The sequence below is a fragment of the Phyllobates terribilis genome, unplaced genomic scaffold (genome assembly GCF_046119375.1).
Source record: "Phyllobates terribilis strain yellow unplaced genomic scaffold, ASM4611937v1 Scaffold_5__5_contigs__length_657084704, whole genome shotgun sequence".
In the NCBI taxonomy this organism is placed as follows: Eukaryota; Metazoa; Chordata; class Amphibia; order Anura; family Dendrobatidae; genus Phyllobates; species Phyllobates terribilis.
In genome coordinates, this window is record NW_027362765.1 from 238,662,911 (window position 1) to 238,688,038 (window position 25,128).

General features: G+C 42.1%; 2 protein-coding genes across 5 annotated transcripts in view; one reads left to right on the forward strand and one right to left on the reverse strand.

Moving 5' to 3' along the window:
- On the reverse strand, positions 1 to 23,551 carry ACOX1 (acyl-CoA oxidase 1). Of its 2 annotated transcripts, none has more exons than XM_073683923.1 (14): positions 23,340 to 23,551; positions 22,600 to 22,759; positions 17,717 to 17,877; positions 9,031 to 9,138; positions 8,563 to 8,682; positions 8,354 to 8,469; positions 7,035 to 7,204; positions 6,689 to 6,851; positions 6,392 to 6,582; positions 6,130 to 6,309; positions 3,222 to 3,327; positions 2,986 to 3,129; positions 1,910 to 2,116; positions 1 to 596 (listed from the first exon to the last, which is right to left on the reverse strand). In XM_073683923.1, exons 1-14 carry the CDS (start codon positions 23,449 to 23,451, stop codon positions 546 to 548), a joined length of 1,989 nt encoding a protein of 662 aa, XP_073540024.1. In that variant the 5' UTR covers positions 23,452 to 23,551; the 3' UTR covers positions 1 to 545. The 2 variants fall into 2 exon arrangements, with proteins under 2 accessions (XP_073540024.1, XP_073540023.1); XM_073683922.1 differs by lacking the exon at positions 17,717 to 17,877 and adding an exon at positions 9,347 to 9,507 and having other exon boundaries at positions 23,340 to 23,549.
- Positions 23,474 to 25,128, forward strand: part of TEN1 (TEN1 subunit of CST complex) — a 43,141-nt gene continuing 41,486 nt past the window's right edge. The window contains exon 1 of one of the 3 annotated variants that reach the window (XM_073683924.1): positions 23,474 to 23,719. The gene's annotated coding sequence lies outside the window, so the exon portion shown is untranslated. The remainder of the gene's footprint in view (positions 23,720 to 25,128) is intronic. The other 2 variants (XM_073683926.1, XM_073683925.1) reach the window with 2 other exon arrangements.

Sequence of the window (25,128 nt, forward strand, 5' to 3'; positions counted from 1 at the left end):
TAGACTGTTACATACATTATTATTGCATCAATTAGAGTTTCTAGTATGCGACCAGTTTCCAAAAGAGTGACGTGACAATTTTCTCTTTCAGACGTGTAGCTTGTGGTCGGACAGTTTAGACTGATATAGTAGTTACCATTTGTCTAGAATATCCAACAAATTCTAAGACACTCTACAGTTCATTCCGGCAGAAAAATATTGTATATTTTAAATATGTCTACTGGTTAGAGACCCCATAATCCCCAAGATGGCATCCTTGAAGAACAGGGACGGGTTGGGTGTTTAAAATCAAGGCAAGATTTAGACAAAAAAAAAATGAGTGCATGTCATTAGGTCACTCCGTATAGGCGGACTGTTGAAAATATAAAGTGACACTAGCAGTAAAAGGGGAAAAACAGTAAACCATTACTGTTCCCATAGGCTTACTCCTCCTACTTAACATTACTTTAAGGTAATCAATGGGAGAAAAGATATTTGCAAAGAAAACTAAAAAAATTATACAATTAATTGCGTTGGTCCAGTTTCCTTTCTCTTTAGAAGATGAATCACAGCTTGGACTGAAGAGGTTTCAGATATTTATGGAAGGACGCATGAACCTTGGAAAGAAAAAGAAGCAACATTAGTTTAAATACATTTAGACAACAGATCATGTAATGTTTCTCATGTCCGGATTACTATAGCCGATGATGGGTGCTCGGCTGCAGGAACATTGACTCAGGAAATACTCTGCCAAACAGAATAAAAGTCAAAAGGGATCAAATTAAAGTAAAAGAGAGACAAAGTGACCCAACACCTAGAGGGGTAAACAACTATCTGAGGCTCGTGGTATACACCTACTAAAGTTAATGTAAGTTGTATAAAGGCTAGGTGCAGACAGAGTTGTATTATCCTGTATTTTTTCTCCCTGCACTTATAGTCTAAACAATTTCTTCTTGTACCTTTTTTGCAATTTTAAGGGTAGCAGATGTTAAAGTCTGTGTTCGAATGATCCGTGCAGGGGACAAAAAGTGACCGATAGTTGGGGGGGGGGGGGGCATATTTGTGTAATCTGATATTTGCAAAGTTTTTCATTATCACTTGTGCTGTTGGTTAATGAAAAAAAAGATTTAGTTACTATTAAAAGGGAACAATGCAAACCACGCACATGTTAGTGATGCACAATCAAAATGACACTGTAATCATCTTCAAAAATCACTTTGCATGGTTGTATAGTACCTTCTCTTTCAGTCATAGAGGTGGCATTTTGTTTTCTTTCAGTCACGGGCTCGTCATTGTCGACACCCACGCACTCTGATGTTCTGGGGTGTGCCGACGTCACGGGAATCTGTTCTAAAACCACAGGATGAGCGCCTCCCGGTGCTTGCGCAGTGATGAGTGTGGTCACAGAGCCCGTGACTCGCAGCGGCTCTGGCACATGCGCACAGTCAATGAAGCTGGGTACCAAGATTCAGAGCGGGGAGCCGCTCGTCACTGTGATTTTAGAGCAGATTCCCGTGAAGTCGGCGCATTGGAACATCAGAGTGCGTGGGCATCAACAATATGACGAGCCCGTGACTGAAAGAAAATGAAGCACCACCCCTATGACTGAAAGAGAAGGTACTATACAAAGTGATTTTTGGAGATTATTACGACACAGTTTTGATTGAAAACAACGTGTTAGTGATGCAATATTGGATCACTAACAAACGAGGGACAGTTTAGTTGCTAAAAATGACTCAACAGGTTCCCTTTATAATTTTGTCCTTTTTTTGCCCTAGACCATAGCTGATATTACAGTGATCGCCTTCACAGTGGTGGAACTACCAGTGTAGCAGTCATACTCATTTACCACCCAAGGATACCAAAGTTACCGAACCTCTAAACTAGGAATTATGTAACAGATTTCGAGGTTTGTGGAAAAGTCCCTTACCTGTGTTTTATTCAGGGGTGACTTCTTTGCCCATTCAAACATGTTTTCATAGACATTTCCATCATATCTCCCGAGTACACCGCCCAGCTGAGTGTCTGTGTAGTCAAATGCATCCACCAAAGCTACTGCATTAGGCCGGACTACTGCCAACAAATCCTTAATCCGCTGCTGTACCTGCTCCAACTGGGCAGGTGCCAGGAGGCCAGCCTGCAAGGAGGAAAAATGCCGTTAATCCCATGTTACCTGGTGCAATGTCTATGTACACGTAAACATTTTTTTTGAAAAAATGGCAAGAGTATAACCATACATTATAGACATCTTTCTTCCAGGCTGACACATTATCAAAGCAAGCAACTAGAAGAGTAAGAGTAATTTTTCTTTCATAAAATCAATAGTAAGCATGCAAATAAGCAACTTTGAAATACATCTCTGAGAGAAATCTGCTTATTTCTCTTCCTCGATTGATGTTTCACTATAATTTCATGGGTAAAATGTTTATTCAGTAAAGACAGATTTTCACATTACTGAGATAGGAAATGGCAGTTGGTGCTTTTAAAATTCTATGCAGACGGGGTGGAGCAAGAGGCAGACACAGACATTCTTCTGCAAGTTCCATAGATGTTTTATGAGCACTAACTGTCATTTCCTAGATCAGTCATGGGAAAAATCTGCATTCACTTAAAGACATTTTACCTGGGAATTGAGAATGAAAGAGAAGTCTAGGAGGAGAAAGAAGTGGATTTCTCTAATAAGATATATTACAAAAGTGTATTATTTTCACATGTAATATTGATTTATGGGATAAAAACAAAATTAAAATGATGGTTACTCTAACCAGATATGAAGTGGCCAAGCACTTTTTTGGTCCGAATGCCAAATTCATGATTGTACTACTCCTAAGCACAGCTATCCCCATAGTTTGAGATTTACTGAACATAGAGGAGTCAGATGACTGGGGACCGCACTGCAGGCCGCATATGGCCCCTATGCCGCTGGTTGTGCGCCAATTAATCTTCAAACATGCCCCATTTGCCTATCGTTGTCACCTCACATGGAGGATTCTCTTCCACACGTACCTGCAGAAAGTCTCCAGTATTTCGGCTGATTCCATGCAGCGTGTAGAGGAGACAGAGTGAGCTCAAGATCCGACGAGCAGCCACATCTAAGACCTCTGACAACTTGTCCACATAAAGCTTCACGACCACATAATGACAGTGCGCCTGGAAATCAAGGGAAAATAAAGAGTATTATAGTAGTAAGAAAGTCAACTACTGGATATAAAGAGGGCCAACTATTGAAGATCTGGTCTTACATCAGTTGCCCGGACCAGATCCACAGAGTTTTTGTTCCAAGCATCTTCTTTACGCTTCCCTCGTTTCAGATCAGACTGGACGTTTTTGCATGCAGCCACGACTAGCCTATAATATAGACATGGAAATGAATGAATTACCAGTCATAACAGATATAAGGTCTGATAAAGAAATAACCGTACCTGTCAATGTCGGACTGGGGCGCCAAAGGCCCACCAGTAACCAACTCCAGGGCCCCACTTTTCAACTACATGCAAATGTGACATTATCCTCAATCACAAGTGTGTATAACAATGAAATAGGCAGATTGGTAAAGGAAAAAGATTCTGCCTTTGTCTGTATATAGTGAATAAAGTATATTGTGCCAAGTACTGCTCATATAAGAGAGTGACAGGGGCCCACCAGAGGATTCTCCTGTTCTCCTGTGGGCCAGTCCAAGCCTGCTAACTGTATTGACTGCACACAGTGTTCAATTCCTCTGCAGCATCATCAAAAGCAAGAAGTAAAACATTGGATTGTAACAGCAAAAATGAAGCACAGACACATTGGGTAGCATTATTGTGATTAGGTCAGAAACTGGAGTAAAAAAAGTTGCCAATTGTGGTGCACACCATTTCTATGCTGAAACTTGCAGCTTTTTAAACTTTCTCCACTTACTCATGGCACCTAAAAAAATTAAAAAGGGAATGGAGCTCAGTGGAAGGGGAGGGTGCAACCTACTGCATAGTGCAAATCTATGCCAGCCCACGGTGTAGACAGATATTACTGGAACATGAATAACATAGCTTCTGCCCAATTTAGATGCTTTCTGCTCTTAATAAATCAGGCTCTTGGATTATACAACAGTGTTCCGGTCCTGTGACTGGGCACGATCTATTGCTTGATCAATTATAGAGGGTATCCCCTTTCACTTAAGAATTAAAATGACGGTTACTCTTTATTTTGTAAATCAATAGTAGATGTATAAAAATAAGCACCTTTGTAATATATTTCTCTCAAAATAGGTTTCTTTCCCCTGTTGGATTGATCTTTCAATTTCAATTCAAGGGTAAAAGCTGTAAAAATCTCTATCCAGTAAAGATAGATTTTCCCATTACTGAGATAGGAGATTAGACAGTCGCTGCTCATAAAATTCTATGGAGAAGTTGAGTGTGAGGAGCTAAAGGCAGATACAGAATTTCTGCTGCTAGTTCTCCTGCTACTTTTTTTCTACTATAGAATTGAAGTGCAAGTTGCAGTGTAACTTTCATTTTGGGAGAACTTGTCTGTGTCTGCCTCTAGCTCCCCTACTCCTCCATAGAATCTTTTAAGCACCAATTGTCATTTCCCTTCTCAGTAAAAAGCAGATTTCCCTGATAACATATTGGTACACTTATCTGTTCTTCACTTCTACAGCTAGCCAGAGCTTTGAATCTTTCATCTGAGTTCTATATACTGCGTAATCTCAGAAAATGACTATAAGGCAGTGATATTTTCATATGCACGGGGTGATAACCTTTGTAATGGTGCAATGCATTGCCAGATACCGGCTTCATCACAGCCACTGGTGATCAATCCATGAAATCAGTAAATTAGATTTTCTGATGCCCCAGCGTGCAGTCAACTTCATATTGAAAACACTGTCGGTTGATTTCACATGACAAAGTATGCAAATGACATTGCATCGGCACCACAAACTATTATCATCAATATACCTATTCCGTAATAAAAAGTTTCAAATTGATGCAATCCAGGAAAATAGAAAAAGACAGGAGACTTGTAATTTCTTTCTAATTCAGTCCTACGCCATAGAGAATCAGGTCAGTCTTAAACAAAAATTGGCATATGATTGAATTGGATACTGTTCTTGCAGTAATTGCCGGACTAAAGCTCATTGCGTCCTTTCATAAATGGTGAGAGGTCGTTTTGAGAAGAGAAAGAGATGGCGCGATGATTTTGCCCTGATAAGTATTCATAGATGCGGCAGATTGTCATGTTATCCACTACTGAAGACAGAAAATAATAAATATCGGCCCGCTGTGTCTTAGAGTCCGTGACTTTCTAACTTGTAGAACGGATCATGTCTATGTGGTGGTCTTTCCTTGCGGATTCAACTACATCGGCAAGATGATCCACCTTCTGCATAAATTAATCCAACGTCATATATGCTCATTGAGAACAGTAGTTGGTTGCCCTAAATTCATTTAATGTTTTCAGCAGGCTCAATCCTAGAACATTCTGTAGGGACTGAAGGTGTGATGAGAAGTCCATCTGCTAAAGATAAAGAGAACGCATTATTACGCACTGGATTATCTATACCAATGCGCTTGATTATTAGGTGTGAACAAGCGCAGTGATCCCAGCACATTTCTAAGTGGATACGAATATGACATAATGCATCTACACTTTATTGTTGCTGTTATAATCAATGTATTGGCTTCTTGCTTTTAATGACGCAAAAGAAGCTGTGTATAATACCTTCTATCACATAAAAGTGTATTTTGGGGTAGAACTCACCGAGGACCATGATGAAGTACCTATTATGACTGTTTGTGTACATCTTCGCTGTGTATCCACGCTTTTTTTGGAACAGGGAGAAAATAGGTTTTGCTGAACAGTGAGGGTTTCTACTATCTGAAGATAATACCATGGACAGATGAAGCATTTCATAGTTTCCATTAAAATTAACAGAGTGTGTAATGTCAGGTCCAAGAGAGAGGAGCTCTTTGTAACGTCTATCTACACCGGTTAATTGGTGGAAGTTTTGACTTAGGAAATCTCTATTAAGAATGTTCCACTAGGAGATCTAAAATTACCTATTATGGGATAATGTAGCAAGAAGGATGCTGGGCGATATAACCCAATTCATTATTATTACAGATAAGTAATTCAATGCATTCAGCATGCCTTGCCATCCCACATTTTACCTACCAAGCTGCCCGTTGTTTATAGGCTTCCACTAGACTCCCCAGATCATTGATGTCCGTCACCAAGGATCGTCCAGCCAGGGGTTGAGCTTGCACGCGCTGCGAGGACACGTCATTGAGGTAGGAGACCATTCCTCCAAGGCGTTCTCCAGACAAAGCTGCAGTATAACTTTTAAACAAGAACCTGCGCAGGAACACAGGGACGTATAAGTATGCCAGTTTTTAATCGCAGTACCATTTAACCCTCTGGTGAGCCCCATGCTTACCTGGCTGTCTGCAGCATCATCACTGTATTCTCCCCCTCATAGGTACATGCAGGAGTAAATGTCACATAAATGTCAGGGATTCCGCTGCTGCAAGAGTATCCATGCCCGCCACATGCCATCCTGCACTCTTCAATACCATAGTTTGCCACCCATGTAGTAAAAGCTTTCAATCCCGCAGAAAGGGCATGAAGCTGTGAAAAGATTTATCACATTATGCACGGGCGATTCTATATATACCATGTACAGTATTTGATGTAACACTTGGTCACCAGAAATCACTCTATCAGCTAAATTCACCTCTGGAAGCTCACTCAGGTTCCCTTGATGGATGTCGCCTGTTATTCTATGGTAGGTTTGGCTCATGTAGGAGCCTACAAACTGGAATGCATAAGCTGTGGCTAATAGTGGGAACAACTTGTATTGCTGAGTCTGGAAGTCCAGGATCTGTGGTTCAGGCTCCCTGCAGAATAAAGAGGAAGTATACAAAGTCAATTATGGTACAGAAACATTAGATGGCTGTTGGCCAACAGCCAACTCCCTCGTACACAGGAACGTGCAGCTCGGCCAAGCCCTCCTGGGTTCTCTAGGAGCACAGTTTGTACTTTCATACTGGTATGGCAAGTTTTACACAGTGAATACTCACCCAGGTCTGATCTCAGATTGATGTCTTACAGCACTGTAGCGGACAGCAATCGTGCAAGCTCTGGAGAGGCTCCGAGCCGAGTCCCCTACAATCATGGAGCGGATGAACACCATGGTACCATAGGTCAGCTTATCACTGAGTGGTTTCACATATTTTCCATCTGGTTCCACCTGAGGAATATATAGAATTGCTGCACATAAAAAGGAGGGGATGTATGATGACGAAGCATCAATGAAACATGTTGGCATCAAAAAAAAAAAAAGAAGAGGCGTTAGGCTGCGTGCCCACTATGCATTTTTCAAGCGTTTCTGCCATGGAATTTCCGCAGCGAAAACGCTTAAAAAAAAGTTTGGTATTACGTGCCGCATGGTCCCCAATGATAATCCGCACGTGCTGTGCTGCGGATTATCATTGCGGAAAAATACGCAGCATGTCCATTAACTTGCATTGGACCGTGTGACATCTGCATCACTGCATCTGCACAAGCAGATATCACACGGTTCAATGTGCGGATGGTACCCAGGTCTGGAGGAGAGGAGACTCTCATCCAGACCTGGGTACCATAGAAACTGTAAAAAAAAATAATTTAAAATAAAAAATAAAGATTATACTTACCTTCCGGTGTCCTCCCGGAGTTTTCTCCCCTCCATCTGGTCTGCTGTATGGGTCGCGTTGATGTGAAGGACCTGCCGTGACGTCATTGAGTCATGTGACGTCATTGAGTCATGTGACGTCATTGAGTCATGTGACAGGTCACCGCAGGTCTTTCACACCACCGCAAGCCGTCCAAGTCACCGGACGCAGCAGAGAAAACACCGGGAGGACATCGGAAGGTGAGTATAATCTTTTTTACCATTCTTATTCTTTTTTAACTAACTTGGTCACACTATATAAATCCATGCTGGTTGCATGGATTTATATAGTGTGAACAAGTTGTCAAGCACTTTTCCAAGTGATGCTAAAATCGCTTGGAAAAGTGCTTGATAACCCGCATGCACAAATGCATGCAAAAACGCTTGACAAACGCATGTAATAACCGCATGCGTTTTTCCTGGCAGGGAGAAGAGGAAAAAATATGCAGCATTTCTGCATCGTGGGCACATAGCCTTAAGAGAAAAGGGGAATTTGATAAGCAATTATATTCACATTAATCACATGCTAAAGGTTATGTCCACTTATGCAGAAGTTCAGCAGGTTACCATAAAACAAAACAGCTTTTTATGAAAAATGCAAACTTGTCTATTCAATATTTCTCAGAACAGGTGAAGCGAGACAATTTGTGGATTCCTTCTCCTTATTATGTGTGTGCAGTGTCTTACCTGTGCATATTTCATCAGCATGTTCTCTCGGGGGATGCGGACTTTGTCGAATTTCAAGAAACCATTGTCTGTTTCATCGAATCCAAACTTGGGCCCGATGTCTCCAACAGTCACACCTAGTGGAGATAGGATGGCCAAGAGAAACACAACACATAAGACCATTACATTTATTTAATGGGTTTTTGCAGTGCATTTTAAATAAAACTCACCTGGCAAAGGCTCATGGGTACCAATGTGACGAATAGGAACAATAAAAGCATGTAGACCCTTGCATTCTCCTTGGGTGTAGAGTTGTGCCAGTACTACAGCATGGTTGGAGGTTTTACCCACTATGTATAAAAAACAATAATTAATTTCCCCAATACCAATGGGTACTACTATTAAAGGGGTTCTCCAAGACTACCCTTAGGATAAGCCATCAAGGTATGATCACGGAAGGGTTTCCCCCTTTAGTACCGCTGATGATCAGCACACTGAAGGGAAAGGAACCCTTTTAGAAACATAACAGCGGCTTCATTGTGTTGATCTTCAGAAGGTGGAGGTGAGACATCAACAGATTAAAACGCTGACAGCCTATTCTAATTACTATGTTTAAGTGCTGGAGAACCCCTTTAACGGCCCTCAAACCTTCAATTATGATAGCCAAACCAACAATCTCCACCCCAACACTCTCTTACACCCTCCAGGCCACCACTTGAGGGAGGATATAGTAGGGCTGTTCAGAATGAACTCCTGCGTAGATGGGTCATAGGTGGCTGTTGTCTCCAGTCCTCTCAGATGGGTTCCTGGAATTAATTATAAAAAGGATATCAAACAAAATCCAGATAAAACAACCCTTAATACCTCCCAAATAATGTAAAGGGCATGGCAGTGCTAACCCTCCCAGAGAAACCTGCAGAACATCTAAACTACATAATTTAAATATGTGGGAAACCTGAATATTGTTACAATAAAACCCATGATCAGCTCATATGTGACAAAAGAGTTGGTTACCATGTCCCATTTCAGTCTGGGCGTATGTTCCAATGATCTCCAGGTTCCAGGCAGGCATGAAGAAGCGATCCTGCTGCTTGGGAGTAGCCTGGTTCAGTAGAGTGGGCAAGAACATGCCTAAGTGCAGGTCAAGGGGCTCAGGACGGCCCTGATGTACAAAGCTGCAGAGGAATGGGGATGGGGATGGGGTAGAAGGAAGTTTTGGAAAAATCGGGCAATCACCAGACAGAAGGTACAAAAGGGTGTGAAGAAATTTGGAAATCGAATGGTGAAGTGATTTTATAAGAAAGAACAGAGAGGAGAGAGGGAGAGAGAATAATATGGTAAGTGAATTGATTTCTGTGGAAAAACAGAAGACTGAATTGGTGTGCCAACCCCAATCATTTTACCCCATAACCAGATGTCATGGGGGGCCCACTTAAAAGATTATCCAACGTATTTATTTAATTTTTTCATTTTAGAAAGAGCAGCCAATATAATGAAAAATGTATACAATCTATTCCTTATTGATCCATCGTTGACCCTCCCGCAGCACTCTGTCTTTTCTCGACAGGGAGCTCCTCTGGAGGGCCAGCGGTGGATTGTCAGAGAGAATTTTTTATTTTTTTATTACATCGGCAGCTGTTCATAGAAAAGAAACAAATATAAAATGATTCATTGGTTAACCTCCTTTAGACAGGATCAATAAAATAGAGTTACCAATCTTTGATCAATAGAAATATAAATCTAGGACTGTATTAGTAAAGGTTCACCAGGCCAGACAGATGAAGCACTATGAATGAACAAAACACTAAGAGTACGTTCCCACAATCAGTGTTTTTTCAGGCTTTCATGCAGCTGAATTTCAACATAAATCCCGCACCTCAGCTCAATTGCGTTTTTGCCGCTCTTTGCTATATAGTTAAATATGGAGTAGATAGATATAGGTACAAAAATCAAGCTTAAGAAAGGTCCTCAATTAAATCGAAATGCCATTACATTTTTCAAAATTGGGAGTGCTACCTTCATTTTTGTACGCATATTGGAGGATTGGTTTATGCCCGAGAGGCTTTGCACCCCTAACTGTTTGCTGGTGCTGCTTTGATTTTTTCTATTTAGATAGATATCCGTGTGATATATAATTAGTGCCGTGCATGTGTAGTTTACTGTACATGGATTAACCCAATAAATAAAAAAAATATTTACATGGAGTCACCCCTATTTTTTGATAAACAGCAAAGGTAAAGCAGACAGCTGCGGGCTTATATTATCAGGCTGGGAAAGGCCCTGGTTACTGGGGCAATCCCATCCTAAAAATACAAGTACGCAGCTATCCTAGAATTGGCGCATCACAATAGCGGATTCTGGTGCTTTGCTTGGCTCTTCCCGATTGCCCTGGTGTGATGGCAATCGGGGTAATAGTAGTTGGGGCTGATGAGAAAATAGCAAAAAGGCAATGGTACTTACCAGCCAAGATTTCAAGAAAAATGCACACCAGGACGCAGCCGGCCCCCTTTTGTTAGAAGGAGGTAACACAGGTGCAGAATGCTGATGAACAATCACTCTCACCCACTCTCACTGGAGGAGCGACCGCCTAGCACTAAAACTGCACAGATGAAACTTGCAGTAGGGTGCAATTCACACACACGCGGCACCGTGCCTAGTCAGCATCCTATTACACGGCCCTACTATTCGATTAGGCGGGATGCCCAACACCCTATCCGTGCATCGCAGAGGTGCAAAGCCCCAACTCACATGCTCACCATTAATGGGCCTGGCTGCGCCCTAGCAGTTGGGACTGATGACAGCTGTGGATTTGTCAAAAATCACAGCTGCCATCAACCCCAGGTGTTCGTAATGGAGAGGTGTCCATCAGACACCCCCATTACTAACTTGGTAATAAAAAAATAAAACACACAGAAAAAAAATTAAATAAAATTATTTAAATAAAGACACCCCCACACTTTCCCTCTTTCACCAATTTATTAGTTAAAATGTTGACGCGCAGGTCCTCTGAACTAATCCACATTCCTCAAAGTCTTTGCCGAAATATGAATAGCAGTAAAGTGATTAAATTGGTGAAAGAGCGAAAGTGTGGGACGTGTCTTTATTCAAATAAATAAAACACACAGAAAAAATAAATGTACTTTTTTTTTTAAAATTACCAGCTTAGTAATGGGGGTGATGGATCTTCATTACTAACTCCAGTGGTTGTTGCCAGCTGTTATTTTTGACAAATTACAGCTGTCATCAACACCAAATACTATTACTCCAATTGCCACCGCACCAGGGCAAAAAGCCAAAATTGGGGCATCTAATGTGATGCGCCAATTCTGGGATGGCTGTGGGCTGGTATTTTTAGGATGGGCCCAATAACCAGGGCCCTTCCCAGTCTGTTAATATAAGCCCGCAACTGTCTGCTTTACCTTGGCTGGTTATCATCATTTTTTTTTTATTATTTATTAAAACCAGGGTAAAAACACCTGCGTAGACGCACTGACAGCACATGTGCTTTTTCGTAAACTGCGGATTTACCGCATCTAATGCAAGTTTATGGGGAAACTACGCACAGGAGACTAAGCGTCTCCACTAGAGAAATGGACATGCTGCGGCTCGGAACCTGCACCGCAGGTCAGTTTACGCAGCGTAAAAAAGAAGCACATTGGGCATGGGATTCCAAGTAATCTAATCCACTGTGGTTGCTCGGCGTCCAAAACAGTACTAATACTGATCGTGGACACGCAGCCTAAATGTAACATAAGATGCAATGCAGTATCGATCTACAAGGTAAAATTACTTTATTTCCCTTCAAGAAATGAATCCCACACATGGAAGTGACCAGGTCATACATGAAATTAACAGATGATAGACTCGAACACCATCACAGTGTGTAGATTCTCCATGTTGCAGGCTACTGGGTCAGCAAAACTACCCTCAAAGGACCTAGCATTTCTGCACCTTACCTACTTTTGGCCCACGACTTAAAAGCCAGACGTCTCTGGTGGCAACTAATCTCTTACAGAATAAAAGGATCGGCAGTCCGTAATCCAACATGTCAGATCTTTATCTCCCAAGACGATCATCTGTTGGGGGCCCCCTATATATTATATTGTCGGCTAAACCCATTGATATAGGTGGGTTCGGCTGACGTTGGTCTAATATGTATGAGGACTTTGAGACGGCAGAGCTCAGTGAGTGGCTTCAGTAGTCTTATGGATATAGGAGATGACATTTTTAGGAGCGGACAACTATTATTCTGCAGGGCATTGAAGAGGTAACCATTTTTAACTGTATGTATGGGATTTGGAACACTGTATTTGAAAAAAAAAAAAAAAATAGAGCTCCAATTGTTTAAAGGTATTTTATCAAGACAGCACATATGTTGGACCTAAAATGGTATTTAAGATCAGTCACAACATGAGAATTCATCTAAAAATTACAACATCATGATCTCGGTGATAACTTGGGAGCTCCTGCAATCAGCTCTGATTAATGCAAGCCCCTTTAAGGTGTTTTATAAACGTGAACACAATATCTAAATATTTAAGTCCTTATTACAATATTAGCATTTCACCGCCTGCTTTTAAACAATGTTTTACCTCACAAAATGAATCCTCTGTGATCCCCTGCTGTAATGTCAGTATACTTTCCTTTGCTTCCTCCCCTGCCCAGGAGTTGTGGTATGCTCCGTACACGGTCAGACACAGACAATTATTAAAATGAACTTTTGTTTGTGAGAAAACCCCTTTAAGTAAAATAATACACAGATTAATGGTGGCTGTGCTGCAGAGAGATGCATTTTTTTTTTCCGTAGTACATTTCCTTTTTCATCAATTGTAATGGCACAAGCTTCCTTTTCATTTCATAAGTAGGTAAAGGCTGCACCCAGGCACAATGAATTCACTTTATCAAAAGCACCTTTTGTTCTGAGAGACATTATTGTTTGGCTGAAAAAAACCTGCCTATGAGCACAGAATCATAGAATAACATTGGACCAAATGCAATCCGGTTTATCAGATGGCATTCGTCCGATTACATCGCAAGTGGGAGCGAGCCCTTCCTTACCGTTGACCACACTTCTCCCCTCTCTTTCTCTTCGGGTTTTATGGGGTCTGTTTATAGTTTGTCTTCTGTTTTTGTGTATTGTAATGAATAGAATTATATATTTATGCTTCTGATTTTTTATTTTTCATTATCATAAGTTTTGGTGAGTTATTTATTTATAGGTCTAGATCTGTATTTGGGAACTCTATCAAAGTGGTTGTTTATTTTAGTATGGGCTTTTTGATCCGGTGTTGGTTAATATCTAGTGATGAGCGAGCATGTTCTATTAACCCCTTCGGCCTCGGCATTTCTTTTAAGGTCGCCGCGCCTGCATGTGTCACGGCTGCTTGACAGCTGTCACACATGAAGAGATTGCCTGTCAGACAGACAGCTCTCAAACAGCCGTGACACAAGTAGGCGCAGCGACACTACAAAAAAAAAAAAAAATGCCGAGCATGCCAAAATACTCGGCGAGCACCCGAGCGTGCTCGCCGAAGGGGTAATACAACATGCTCGCTCATCACTATCAAGACTTAATGAAACAGAAATATTATAGCATGGCTTTACCCTAGCTGCTGCCCATGTGGTGCAAGTGTAATAAAAAGAACGGCACCATTGCAAGTTTTTTTTTCTTGCCAGGTCAAAATTTCCATATTGATCCTGCCCCCTCAGTGTTACTTTTTGTAGTGTTGGATCCTCAGCACCTATACAGTTTGTTATATACCTGCTTTTAAAAGGACACAAATCAATGTACCGTTTAGGACATGGATGAGGTTTTGCCCAGTTATCCAAATGAAGGCAATGCTGTCCAGGCACAAAAGCAAATAGGAGAATGAACACACTGCTGAAATATTAGCGAGTCTACTTCATTTACATTGATTGCAACAGTGACCAATAAGAAAATAATCATTATATACATATGCCAAAAAACTCCCGTCATGGCAGAGCAAGACCAGGTTCACACAGGGCACGTGACTAGTACAGTATTTTACATAATGTCTAAATTCCTATATTACTTCATCTTATAGATTTTGTATTTGATATATCAGCACATTCCAGTCCATGTCTCCGGACTTATGACGGTTTGTTAAAATGCACGCTTTTAGCACGTTTATTGAAGTCTGTATTCAACCACACTACATCGCTGTACAAATCCAGGTTATGGCTCAAGAAAGTGAATAAGGGACAACAAATAAGTTACAGGAGACATTTTCTATGAGTAAAACAGGTAACACGGAAATAATTACAGATCCATATTTCCGTTTTTTTTTAGTTTTTGTTTTTTTAACACAAGTGAAAAATAGGACAATCATTTGAAATAGGCTGACTAGTGAAGCAAATCTTCAAAATTATTTGTTCATCTTTTGTACAGTAAACTGTCTTCATTGGCATTTTAAACATTGACTACATGATTGGGGAGGAACTTAATAGGAGTATAGCAGGGATAAATAAGGAACAGTAGGAAGGACTTAAAAAAAAAAAAAAAAAATTCAATCGATTCCCTAATATTAGTAACTAAGAGGCCAATAAAACTTTCAGTATTCTACCACATGCCTGGTGTTCCCTCTAACTGTTCTCCATACTGGAACCCTCCCCTTGAGAAGAAATGTGTATAGCACGCGAAACGCGCGTCAGGGATTGACTGGGGGACCCTTCTTCACCCATTTTTCCTCTCTTATCCCTGCACATATCTAGGTAAGAGTTGCTCAGCTGCCACTATTATTTCTTGGCCACTTGGCAATAGTATCATGTAGACATTTCTACTAGTAGTCGGAGCTTACTTCACCCAGTGACCTTTTTGGAAACAGCATATCTTACAAAGTGCTGCCATCCCTCATATTCTCATTGGGGAACAATGTGTCATATGTTTTTGTGCATCACTTTTTGTCTATAAAATGTGCAGGGTATCTATTCCCTTCAATATGTCCTGTTTTTAAAGTAAGCCATTTCTACATTTGTACATTTAATAAAATATTTATGCTTTTCCTATATCACATACTCCGTTTTCTCCTGTTTCTATATATATTGGAGTTATTTTCTAAATGGGCCTCACCGTCTGACCTTGGTGCTGAGGACCCAGTATGGGCTTCGTGTATCTCTGTTCTTCATACTTGCAGCAGTAGTATGCAAAGAGTTAGGGGTCCATTTAGAAAAGCCGACGGTACTCATTAAAACAACTACCCATTGGCTATAAACAAGCTGATTGGCGACTGTGCAGCCAACCAGAATTCTATGTAAACAGAACGAGCGTTCGTACAATTGTTCTGTGCATATAGATTATCATTGCTATAAGCAGCACATCTTCTGTTTACACAGGACAATCTGTTGCGGACAACGATAAAAATAAATTTCGGCATGGCAATCAATTACTCGACGACCGAGCATTTTGTCTGCTCATTGGGTCATTGCAGGTATGTTTGCATAAGCTGATACACAGCGAACAAGCATTTGATTGAAAAGAAGCATTCTATTACTGGCTTCTCTAAATGAGCCTACAAACCCTCTCAAAGGGTTTTACACCTTCATAAAGTCACATTTAGGCTAATGCTACACGGTGACATTTGTAGAGTCACATTACGACATCATATATAATGGTGTCGCAATGCGACCCATGACACAAAGTTGCAAATATTTCCAAAAACATTTAATTTCCTGTAGCAAGTAACAGATTTGCCATAGTCTTCAAAGCAAGTTGCACAAGACCTGCAACTTGCATGCGACTTGTCTGAAACATGGCTGCTTTGTTTAGAGCAAATCCAGAGCTGTAAAATAGTCACGCGACAGCAAGTCACAGACAAGTTGCACAAATGCCTTTGTTGTATGACACCTGTTGGCATGTAGCTCTAGCCTTAAAAAGCCAGAATCAGCGCAGTGTATTTGTTAGAAAATGATAGCTACGCCACACTGATGGCTAAAAAGTGGGTGTTACAGGATACCTTAAAGGGGTTGTCCCACAAACAAACTACATTTTAACAACAGATCTTGAAATAATAATAAGTTTCACAATTGGAGGTGTTAAGAAAAAAAAAAAGAGTTTCTTGCGCTGAAATAATCTTATAAATGTAACCCGGCTATATACAGTGGGTAAGGAAAGTATTCAGACCCCTTTAAATTTTTCACTCTTTGTTTCATTGCAGCCTTTTGGTAAATTCTAAAAAGTTCATTTTTTTTCTCATTAAAGTACACTCTGCACCCCATCTTGACTGAAAAGAACCAGAAATGTAGAAGTTTTTGCAAATTTATTAAAAAAGAAAAACTGAACTATCACATGGTCATAAGTATTCAGACTGCTTGCTCAGTATTGAGTAGAAGCACCCTTTTGAGCTAATACAGCCATGAGTCTTCTTGGGAATGATGCAACAAGTTTTTCATACCTGGATTTGGGAATCCTTTGCCATTCTAGATTTCTGGGTTTTTTTTCAGTCAAGATGGGGTGGCAGAGTGTACTTTAATGAGAAAAAATGAACTTCTTAGAATTTACCAAATGGCTGCAATGAAACAAAGAGTGAAAAATCTAAAGGGGTCTGAATACTTTCCGTACCCACTGTACTATTATTTGTGGTGTCCGATCATGCAGAGCTTCTCCAGTTCATGGTCAGTTCATACCTCAGCTCTTGGCCAGGGGAGAGAGAATAAGCCACTTATGATAAGGGAAAATACAAACAAAACGGCAGGGGCTCACAGATGATGCTTTCTGAGGTTACAAATTTCCCTGCCTGTTTTATTACAGGAGTGAGTGTTTCTGCTGCATCTTCAGCCCTCTGAGTTCATCATAAATCAAGCCAGTGACAAAGGAGCTCCAACAGCTGCTGAGCTTATGTGTTAATGATTTTATTTATGATGAGCTCACAGAACTGGGACCCGGCAAAAACAATCACTCCTGTGATAACACAGGCAGGGAAATGTGTAACTTCAGAAACACATCAGCTTCAAAGCCCTGATGTTTCATCTGCATACTTACTTATCATAAGTGACTTAGGATTCCTCCCCTCGCTAGGACCTGTGGTATGTGCCGACCATAAACTGGAGCAGCTCTGCATGGTCAAAGACAGCCATTACGCAGTACATAGCAGGGGCTCATTTATAAGATTATCTCAGCACAGGAACATTTTTTATAGGAGGCCAATTGTTTTTACATTAATAGTCACATAGTGTGGGTCACAGGCAGCAACTTTAGGGTTAGGGATTGTACCTAGGGATTACAAAACAGGATTAGTGCAGCACTAAAGTGTCACTAGCCAAGTGCACCCTAGTCACTACAACTCCGTATCACCCTCTCCGCTATGCCTGCAGGTCTCTCCTGGCACTGCCAGTACCACTTGCCACTCTGCCCAGTTCAAAACTAACCATGTCCCAGTTCGGTCTGTGCATAAGTGCCAATGGCTCGTAGATTCTTGGCAAGAGGCAGCCACTTCTTGCTTTGTGATTCATTGCACTGACTCTGTAGCATGTTGCTAAACATGCTGTAATGTAAGCCCAAGGGATCCGTCTGAGAGCCCAGACATGTTCTATAGGGGAGAGACAAAGGTCAAAAGATGAGCAGATTGGTGTAGGACATATTATAAAAATAAATAAATATAGAAATGGATGAATAAGATGCAAGTTTTTTTTTTTTTTTTTTAAATAGTGCATTTATAGTAATTAAAGGGGTATACCCATCTCCAATCCCAATATGTAGTAGGTGTAATAATAATTAATAATAATAAATATTATTATTATTATTATTATTAGCAAATACCTCTAATTAGAAATATAGTATAGTTCTTCTGATTTGCTATGTCGCTTACCCCATGTGCAGGGCATTGCAGTAGCTTGGGTATCCATGGTTATGACCACTATCAACTAACTGTCTCTATGTGAGCAGTCGTAACCATGTATATTTAAGCTACTGCAATGCGCTGCACTTGGGGTAAGGGACATAGCGAATCAGAAGAACTATACTACATTTCTAGTTAGAAGTATTTGCAAATATTATTATTACTACTACTACATACTGGAATAGGATCTTGGAGATGGGAATACCCCTTTAAGGTTACAAAACAAGTATTGGAGCCATTATAATGCCCATCCAGTTTTCCAAGAAGATTTGAACTGGATAGTCATCCACAATTTTATTCTGGGTTTTTCCAGAACTAAATTCAACTCTAAAGAAAATGTGTTGTAGCTTTTAAAATGCTTCCCCACTGCCCCCTTCAACCTTCTTCTCAATCATGCCATGTCCTTTCCAAAATTGCATGCCTTTTTTAAGGCCGTCCCACCTGCAGCAGTTTCCGGACCCCAACAGCGTCACCTGCTGTGTGTACACCAAGCAAGGTAAGATTCCCACACGTGTCAATTTTAGCAGCCACCCCTCCATTCTATGGTACCACACCACGGGGACCATTTCTCAGAATAGATGCAGGTCCACCACTGGGACATTTATAGCATATCCCATTTCTAGGTTGTAAATATCTTACATAGGAAAACTCCTTTAATGAATCAGGAGGCTTAGGATGACATGGTTACATAGCTCCCTCTCAGATTTATAGAGCCCCATTTACACAGGTGTCAGATATCCGAGTAAATCCTCATCTATGTTTTCTGTAGTTCCATTCAGAAAAATGAGGGCAGACTTTTGTACAAATAACGGAAATAAAAAGAGGTGGTGGTAGCACAGATGCAGCATGGACAAAAAAAAAAAAGCTGCAAAATTCTCCATCCTCCTCATCCTCCACTGTGCATGACTTCGCATGTCAGGCATGACATGTCACTCTCCGCGAGGAGAAACTTTACCCCTCGTATCCCGGTCAGACGCCTCTCATCCAGCCAAACCAGATCTCACACTTGGCACTGATGAGGGGCAGTACCCCGAAACACAGTGTCTGCAAATTGAGAATTTGGTTTTGGCTTTAATCCTAAGTCATGTGACAAGGCTCGTTAAAGAGTCGATATTGACTTTTAGGCTCGCTACTTCCTATACTGTAGGTGGCACTAGAGTTCTGGTCCTCTTCCTCTCTGAAGAGACAATTTGAATAACTATAATAGAACACCCTTGTATAGTAGTCATCAGCCATATTTCAGAGTCTGATCCTTTCATGTACTTTGTAATATTAAAATGTAAACTGCAACGAGCGTGACCATTTTACTCCACGTAACGTTAACCTCTACATATTTGCACTTTGATGCTGGGAGGGACCATTAATAACATAGCACTTTGGTCGGTGCAGTTATTTACTTAGTGCAAAGCAAGGATCAGTCAGGCAGATGGCAGTGTACATGGCGGAATGCCATCTACAGTACTAGAGCAGAGGTGAAGTCCAAGGTATCTACAGGTGACTGCGAGGAGTGTGTACAGAGGTGACAGCCAGTGTACACATCCCACAGTCAGCCTACGTGACATCAGAGAAGAAGAAACAAAGAGGCAGCTCTCTCCATTCCAGGAGATGGATAACACTGCCTGCATCCACACTAATTAGCATGGACCATATAGTACAGTGTTAGAAACCAATAAAACGTCATTATAATGATAATCTACATTAATAAAACATATTTTTCTCTAAAAGGAGTTACACCAGATCCAACAAAAATCTCATTATTACAGTAGGCTTGACAAAGGCTCACTTGCTCTTGAGGCGAAACGTTGCCGCTTGTTCACAATGGCCAATAAGGACATAAGTTTTTTGGGTGGAATTTGAAATGGAGTGCCGCCCACTTCACCAGCATTGTAAGGGTAAGCCCACCCAGACGGCCACGAATCTGTGGTGAATCTTCTGCAAATCCTGCATGCATTTACAGCAAATTGTGCCCTCGCTATATTGCAAGGAGTGAGATCCGCTATGAAAATCCACCGCAGAAATTGACATACTATGGATCTGAAAATCAGTATTGCAAGTCGATTTCTCACATAAAAAGTCTACAACATGTAGGTGAAATATGGAAAAATCTCAAACATGATCACTATAATTCGGTAAGAATTTTACCTTGCCAAATCCGCAGGTAAATCCACAGTAATTATGCTTAAAAGGGGGATTTCAGACAAAAACATTTATCACCTATGCACAGGGTAGTAATTATAGGACACCTGTCAAGTCCCCTGAGCTTCCCCATACCATGTAATAATAACTTTGTTCTAATAACGTTTTTTATGTTGCAGACAAACCTTGCTATGTTTTAAAAATGAACTTTTATTCTGCGGCTCACAATATGCTAAGGAGTGCAGGAATAGTGCAGAGGGGTGCCTCTTCCCCCACCCCAAGAGTAGACGTGACCGGGATCCTCTAATCATGACTTCCTCAGCGTGATTGACAGCTTACATATGATCCGCTGTGTCGTAATCTCCATATTGGCTGCTGTACTGTTGGTCTGCAACACTTTGGGGACCTGAAATGTTCCCTTGTGGAAGTTTAACATCCCGCCGAGGACGACATATGAAAGGAGTTTGTATGTTCTCCCTGTGTTTCCTCCGGGTTCTCCGGTTTCCTCCTACACTCCATAGACATACTGGTAGGGATTTAGATTGTGAGCTCCAATGGGGACAGTGATGATGTCTGGCGCCCTACAAGTAGACTATTCAGCTGTTTCTGTACCTACTAGAAACAGTTATATGGAGGAACAGCACAAATTCTTGTGCATCTCTGATTAATCTCCTCTTCTCTATGATCATGTGAATAGAGGGGCAGAAGGTTTGAGTTTTCACCCTTATTTTAAAAGGAGTCACAAAACTCAATTACTATCAAATACTTTTTAAATTATTATTAACTGAAGAACAGGTATAAACTCAGTCCATACACGTAAATGACCGATACCCTGAGATAAGTGTTCAAGAGACAGAACATCAGAAAGGATGACACAACAGAGCTGTCAGTAAGGCGGCCAACCACTTATGGCGGCTGACGACTGAGCGCTTATTGGGCCATCAGATATCTTTCTCGCCTTCCTTGTACAAACATACACATGAACTTTGGGCTCAGCAGAGCGATGAAGTGTTTTTAAGGCCACTGTCCAACTATCAGTATTCGATCAGTATTTTTTCTCAGGAGTGGGAGCCAAAATCAGGAGTGGGTGATAAATGCAGAATTGGTGACTTGTTTCTATTATACCCTTTCTCTGATTGTTCCTCACCTGGTTTTGGCTCCCACTCCTGAGAAAAAATACTGATAGTGGGGCCGTAGCCTTAGGGACAGTGAAGAAAGATGCTTACTGACAGTTCTGGCCATGGCTGATCTCCTGGAGAACAAAAAGGTGAGAGAACTTAAATTGAAACCTTATAAACCTCATCTCCCCCGAATTCATCAGTCGGGGGAGAGCCGGGAGGTCCCCATACACAGAGTGTCTGCCGATATCGTCGGATTCAGCCAATTTTAGTCTAATGTGTATGGGGACCTTTAGATCCCAGCTATATCCCATATACAGCATACGCTGCACTACTTCTAGCTGTGACCGCCAGGAGCCAAGTACAATGTACAAAGAGGAGTTTCATTCTGGACTCTGGAGTAAGGTACAATTCAGGCTCTGTGACCTGAGCATACCGTTTATATGACTTTATCTGCAGAAAAGATTAGATTTTACAGTCATTTACACGGTCAGTCTGTACAAACTCCAAACTACACGGATTTATCGTCATACACAAGGTCGATCTAAACAGACAGCAAATATATACAATGATGTAGAACATCTCACCTATATATCGGGAGCCAGTGCAGGACACCTATACAGAATTATCTTATCTTATATTGGTCTATGGCTCAGGAAAAATTAAGAGAATTGCTGAGATTTCCATTATGTCTTAAATTAGTAGTTCAACTTACTGGAAAACCCCAGTAAAACTGCTTTTCATATTGCCGGCACTAACATTTACATTGTCTCCCAGCAGTCTATATTTACTTAGCAGCATCAATGATACTATATACTGGACAAGTGACCACAACAGTGCATCATTGGTCAGAGGTGAAATGTTGACCAAGAAGACAAACCCCTGCAGTTAGTGATCAGCTGCAGCAGTCGTGCTAGTACATGCCTATTGGCTGAGGGTCCCACTGATCACAAGAACGTGGGTCCTATATCCGTTTGAATGGAGCATCGGTCAGGCATGCACAATGTGGCTTTGAATGGAGCTACACCGTGCGTACTTGACCGCCTCTTCATTGCGATCTGTGGGGCAGCGATCAGACACTTTTCACCTGTCCTGTGAGATTGACCTACATGATATCCTTATAAAACCTTTTTATGATATCAGCCGGTAGGTTTCTTACCTCTTGAACCAGTAGATTTCTTCAGGGTCTGATATTCCATGTTGTCGCATCTTCTGGACCATTTGAGAACTTTTCTTGATGGCCAGCTCATAGCGTTCACTGCGGGACAAGAAGTTGGGGTCTTCATGATGGAATTCAGGGTCACTGATCACGAGGTTTTCTGCAACAGTCAATATAAAAGTACGGTCATAAAGAGGACACAGTCTGCACCTTATAATGACACATAAATGTCTGCCTGTGTATAAGCCACACACCCAGGGTATGGTCAGAGACTGCTCTAAAAGTACCCCAATGGACGTCATGGAGATGTCAGAGCTTTTCAAACAAGAAATCTAGTTACGTTATCTCACTGCGGTCTCAGATCACCACCGATTTCCTGAAAATCCTCTACACAGCACTCTATGGCACTGCTCAGAGACTTCTTCCACTGGAAATCCAAAGGGTTATTCAATCAATGCTGTGTCAGAAATCTCTGAGCTGTGTCAAAGATGACAGTCTTTTCCTTCTGCAAGTCAGCATCAGAGGTATCTGCACAGATCAGGACATGTGGTCAGGAACTCCCCTTTAATTATAATGCAGCAACAAGAAGCAATGTACCTGATCCTACAGCCAGCAGGTGCAAAGAGGCTGTGCTACCCCTGCCAAGCACTGCCTGCCTGTGTTAGAATGCCCACTATCCCGCCTGCCCCATACACCAGTGACTACTCTTCCCCACTCCCCCCACCCCATAGAGTCCCCACCAATCTGTCTCCTCCTGCGGGTCCTCTCTGGGCTCCCATCCAGCACATATGTGATGGTCTCCGGGTTGAAGGAGGCGGTGGCCCTCTCCCTGCTCAGGTCAGGATTCATCATCGCTCAGCTGTCACTTCTGCAACTGCCACCGCAGGCCTTTACCCCCTATTACATGTGACAGGGCTGCGCCGCCTCCTGCGTCACGTGCCCAGAGCGGGTGAGGAGGAGAAGCCGGGGAACTACAACTCCCGAAGTGCACCGCTCCTGACGGGGAAGGTTTTTTTTTTAACAAGGTGGGCTGAGGAGTTTTGGTGCCACAGGACGTTGTCAGGTGTGCACAGCCTCCAGTACACGCTGAGTGGCAAGGTGCAGAAGCCTGATACCTACAGTAAGTAGCAGACACTAACTGAGGTAGAGCATGCATAATGCTTGACTGTCATATGCACTGTCCCCCACCCTAAACTGTGTAAAGCAAGACCCCCACCCCCAGTTCAAGGTGAGAGCTCCCCCTACATAAACTGTACAAGACCGAAGACCTTCCACGCCCATAAACCGTACGGAACCCCCTTAAAAACTATATAAGGATGGTGACCCCACCCTTAAGCTATATGAACCCCCCACTATAAACCATGCAAGGCCGAAAAAAACCCTCATAGCCTGTAAGATGCTGCTAACCCTCCCTGTATACTGTACAAGGCCCCCCATAAACCATACGGGGCCAGGGAACCCCCTTAAAAACTATAAGGCTGGTGATCCCACCCTTAAGCCATGTGAAGCAGAGGACCCTCAGTATAAACCGTACAAGGCCGAGGAACCCCCCTAGAGCCCATAAGATGCCACTAACCCCACTGTTTACTGTAGAAGGCATCCCCCAAAAACCATATTAGGTCGCGTACCCCCCTCTTTTATTACAATACATCATTACAATATAACAATCCTCACAGAAGTGAAATGTAAAATAATTCTAGACCCATCTTTCTTACTGTGCAGTTTGAGTGTCGGTGTTTAAAGGGGTTGTCCGGTACTTTAAAAAAAATGCCAGTGTGTTTTAATGATAAATAGAAGCTTCTTTCTAATTACCTTACGCTGCTGATACTGCCTGTGAGTGGCGCTATCACTGGCCGCTCACAGGCATCATGTGACATCCGCTGACGTCACGACAAGTTGCGGCTGCATCCGGGGGTCCCTTTTCCACGTTCCAACGGTGGCTGCTGGGTTGTGGGCGGGGTTATTCCCCTGCGTCACACCCGGCGCGCGGTGGGTGCTGGGTGTGACGCAGGGGAATAACCCCACCCACAACCCAGCAGCCACCGCGGGGACCCCAGTGCTGAGTCACGCCTCACTTGTCGTGACGTCAGCGCGGGGTCACGTGATGCCTGTGAGCGGCCACTGATAGCGCCGCTCACAGGCAGTATCAGCAGCGCAAGGTAATTAGAAAGAAGGTTGTATTTATCATTAAAACACACTGTCATTTTTTTAAAAGTACCGGTCAACCCCTTTAAAAGGAGCCTGCACCACAGAAAATTCTATTTACTTTCCGATATAGGGTTAATCTGCACATACATAGCGTTACAGTGCTGCCCGGGCGTTTTACTGAAAGTCTGGCTACCGAAAGAAAAGGAACTAATTTTCTCCCAGGAACCGCCGGCTTTCAGTCATGTGGGCGTGCACGGAGTGGCTACACTGATTGTCACAGCACCGCTCACTATACTGTGAGCTCCTGCTCTCTGACTGACAGCTCATTCTGCACAGCAGGCTGCCAATCAAAGTGCCCAGGGCATTCCTATGTACGCCACT

Excerpts from the sequence above, each read along its gene's own strand:
- ACOX1 (XM_073683923.1), bottom strand. The coding sequence starts at position 23,451 with ATGATGAATCCTGACCTGAGCAGGGAGAGGGCCACCGCCTCCTTCAAC. Across the intron at positions 22,760-23,339 it reads CCGCAGGAGGAGACAGATTG|AAAACCTCGTGATCAGTGAC; the intron begins GTGGGGACTCTA and ends TGACTGTTGCAG. Across the intron at positions 6,852-7,034 it reads CAATCTGAGATCAGACCTGG|GGAGCCTGAACCACAGATCC; the intron begins GTGAGTATTCAC and ends TTTATTCTGCAG.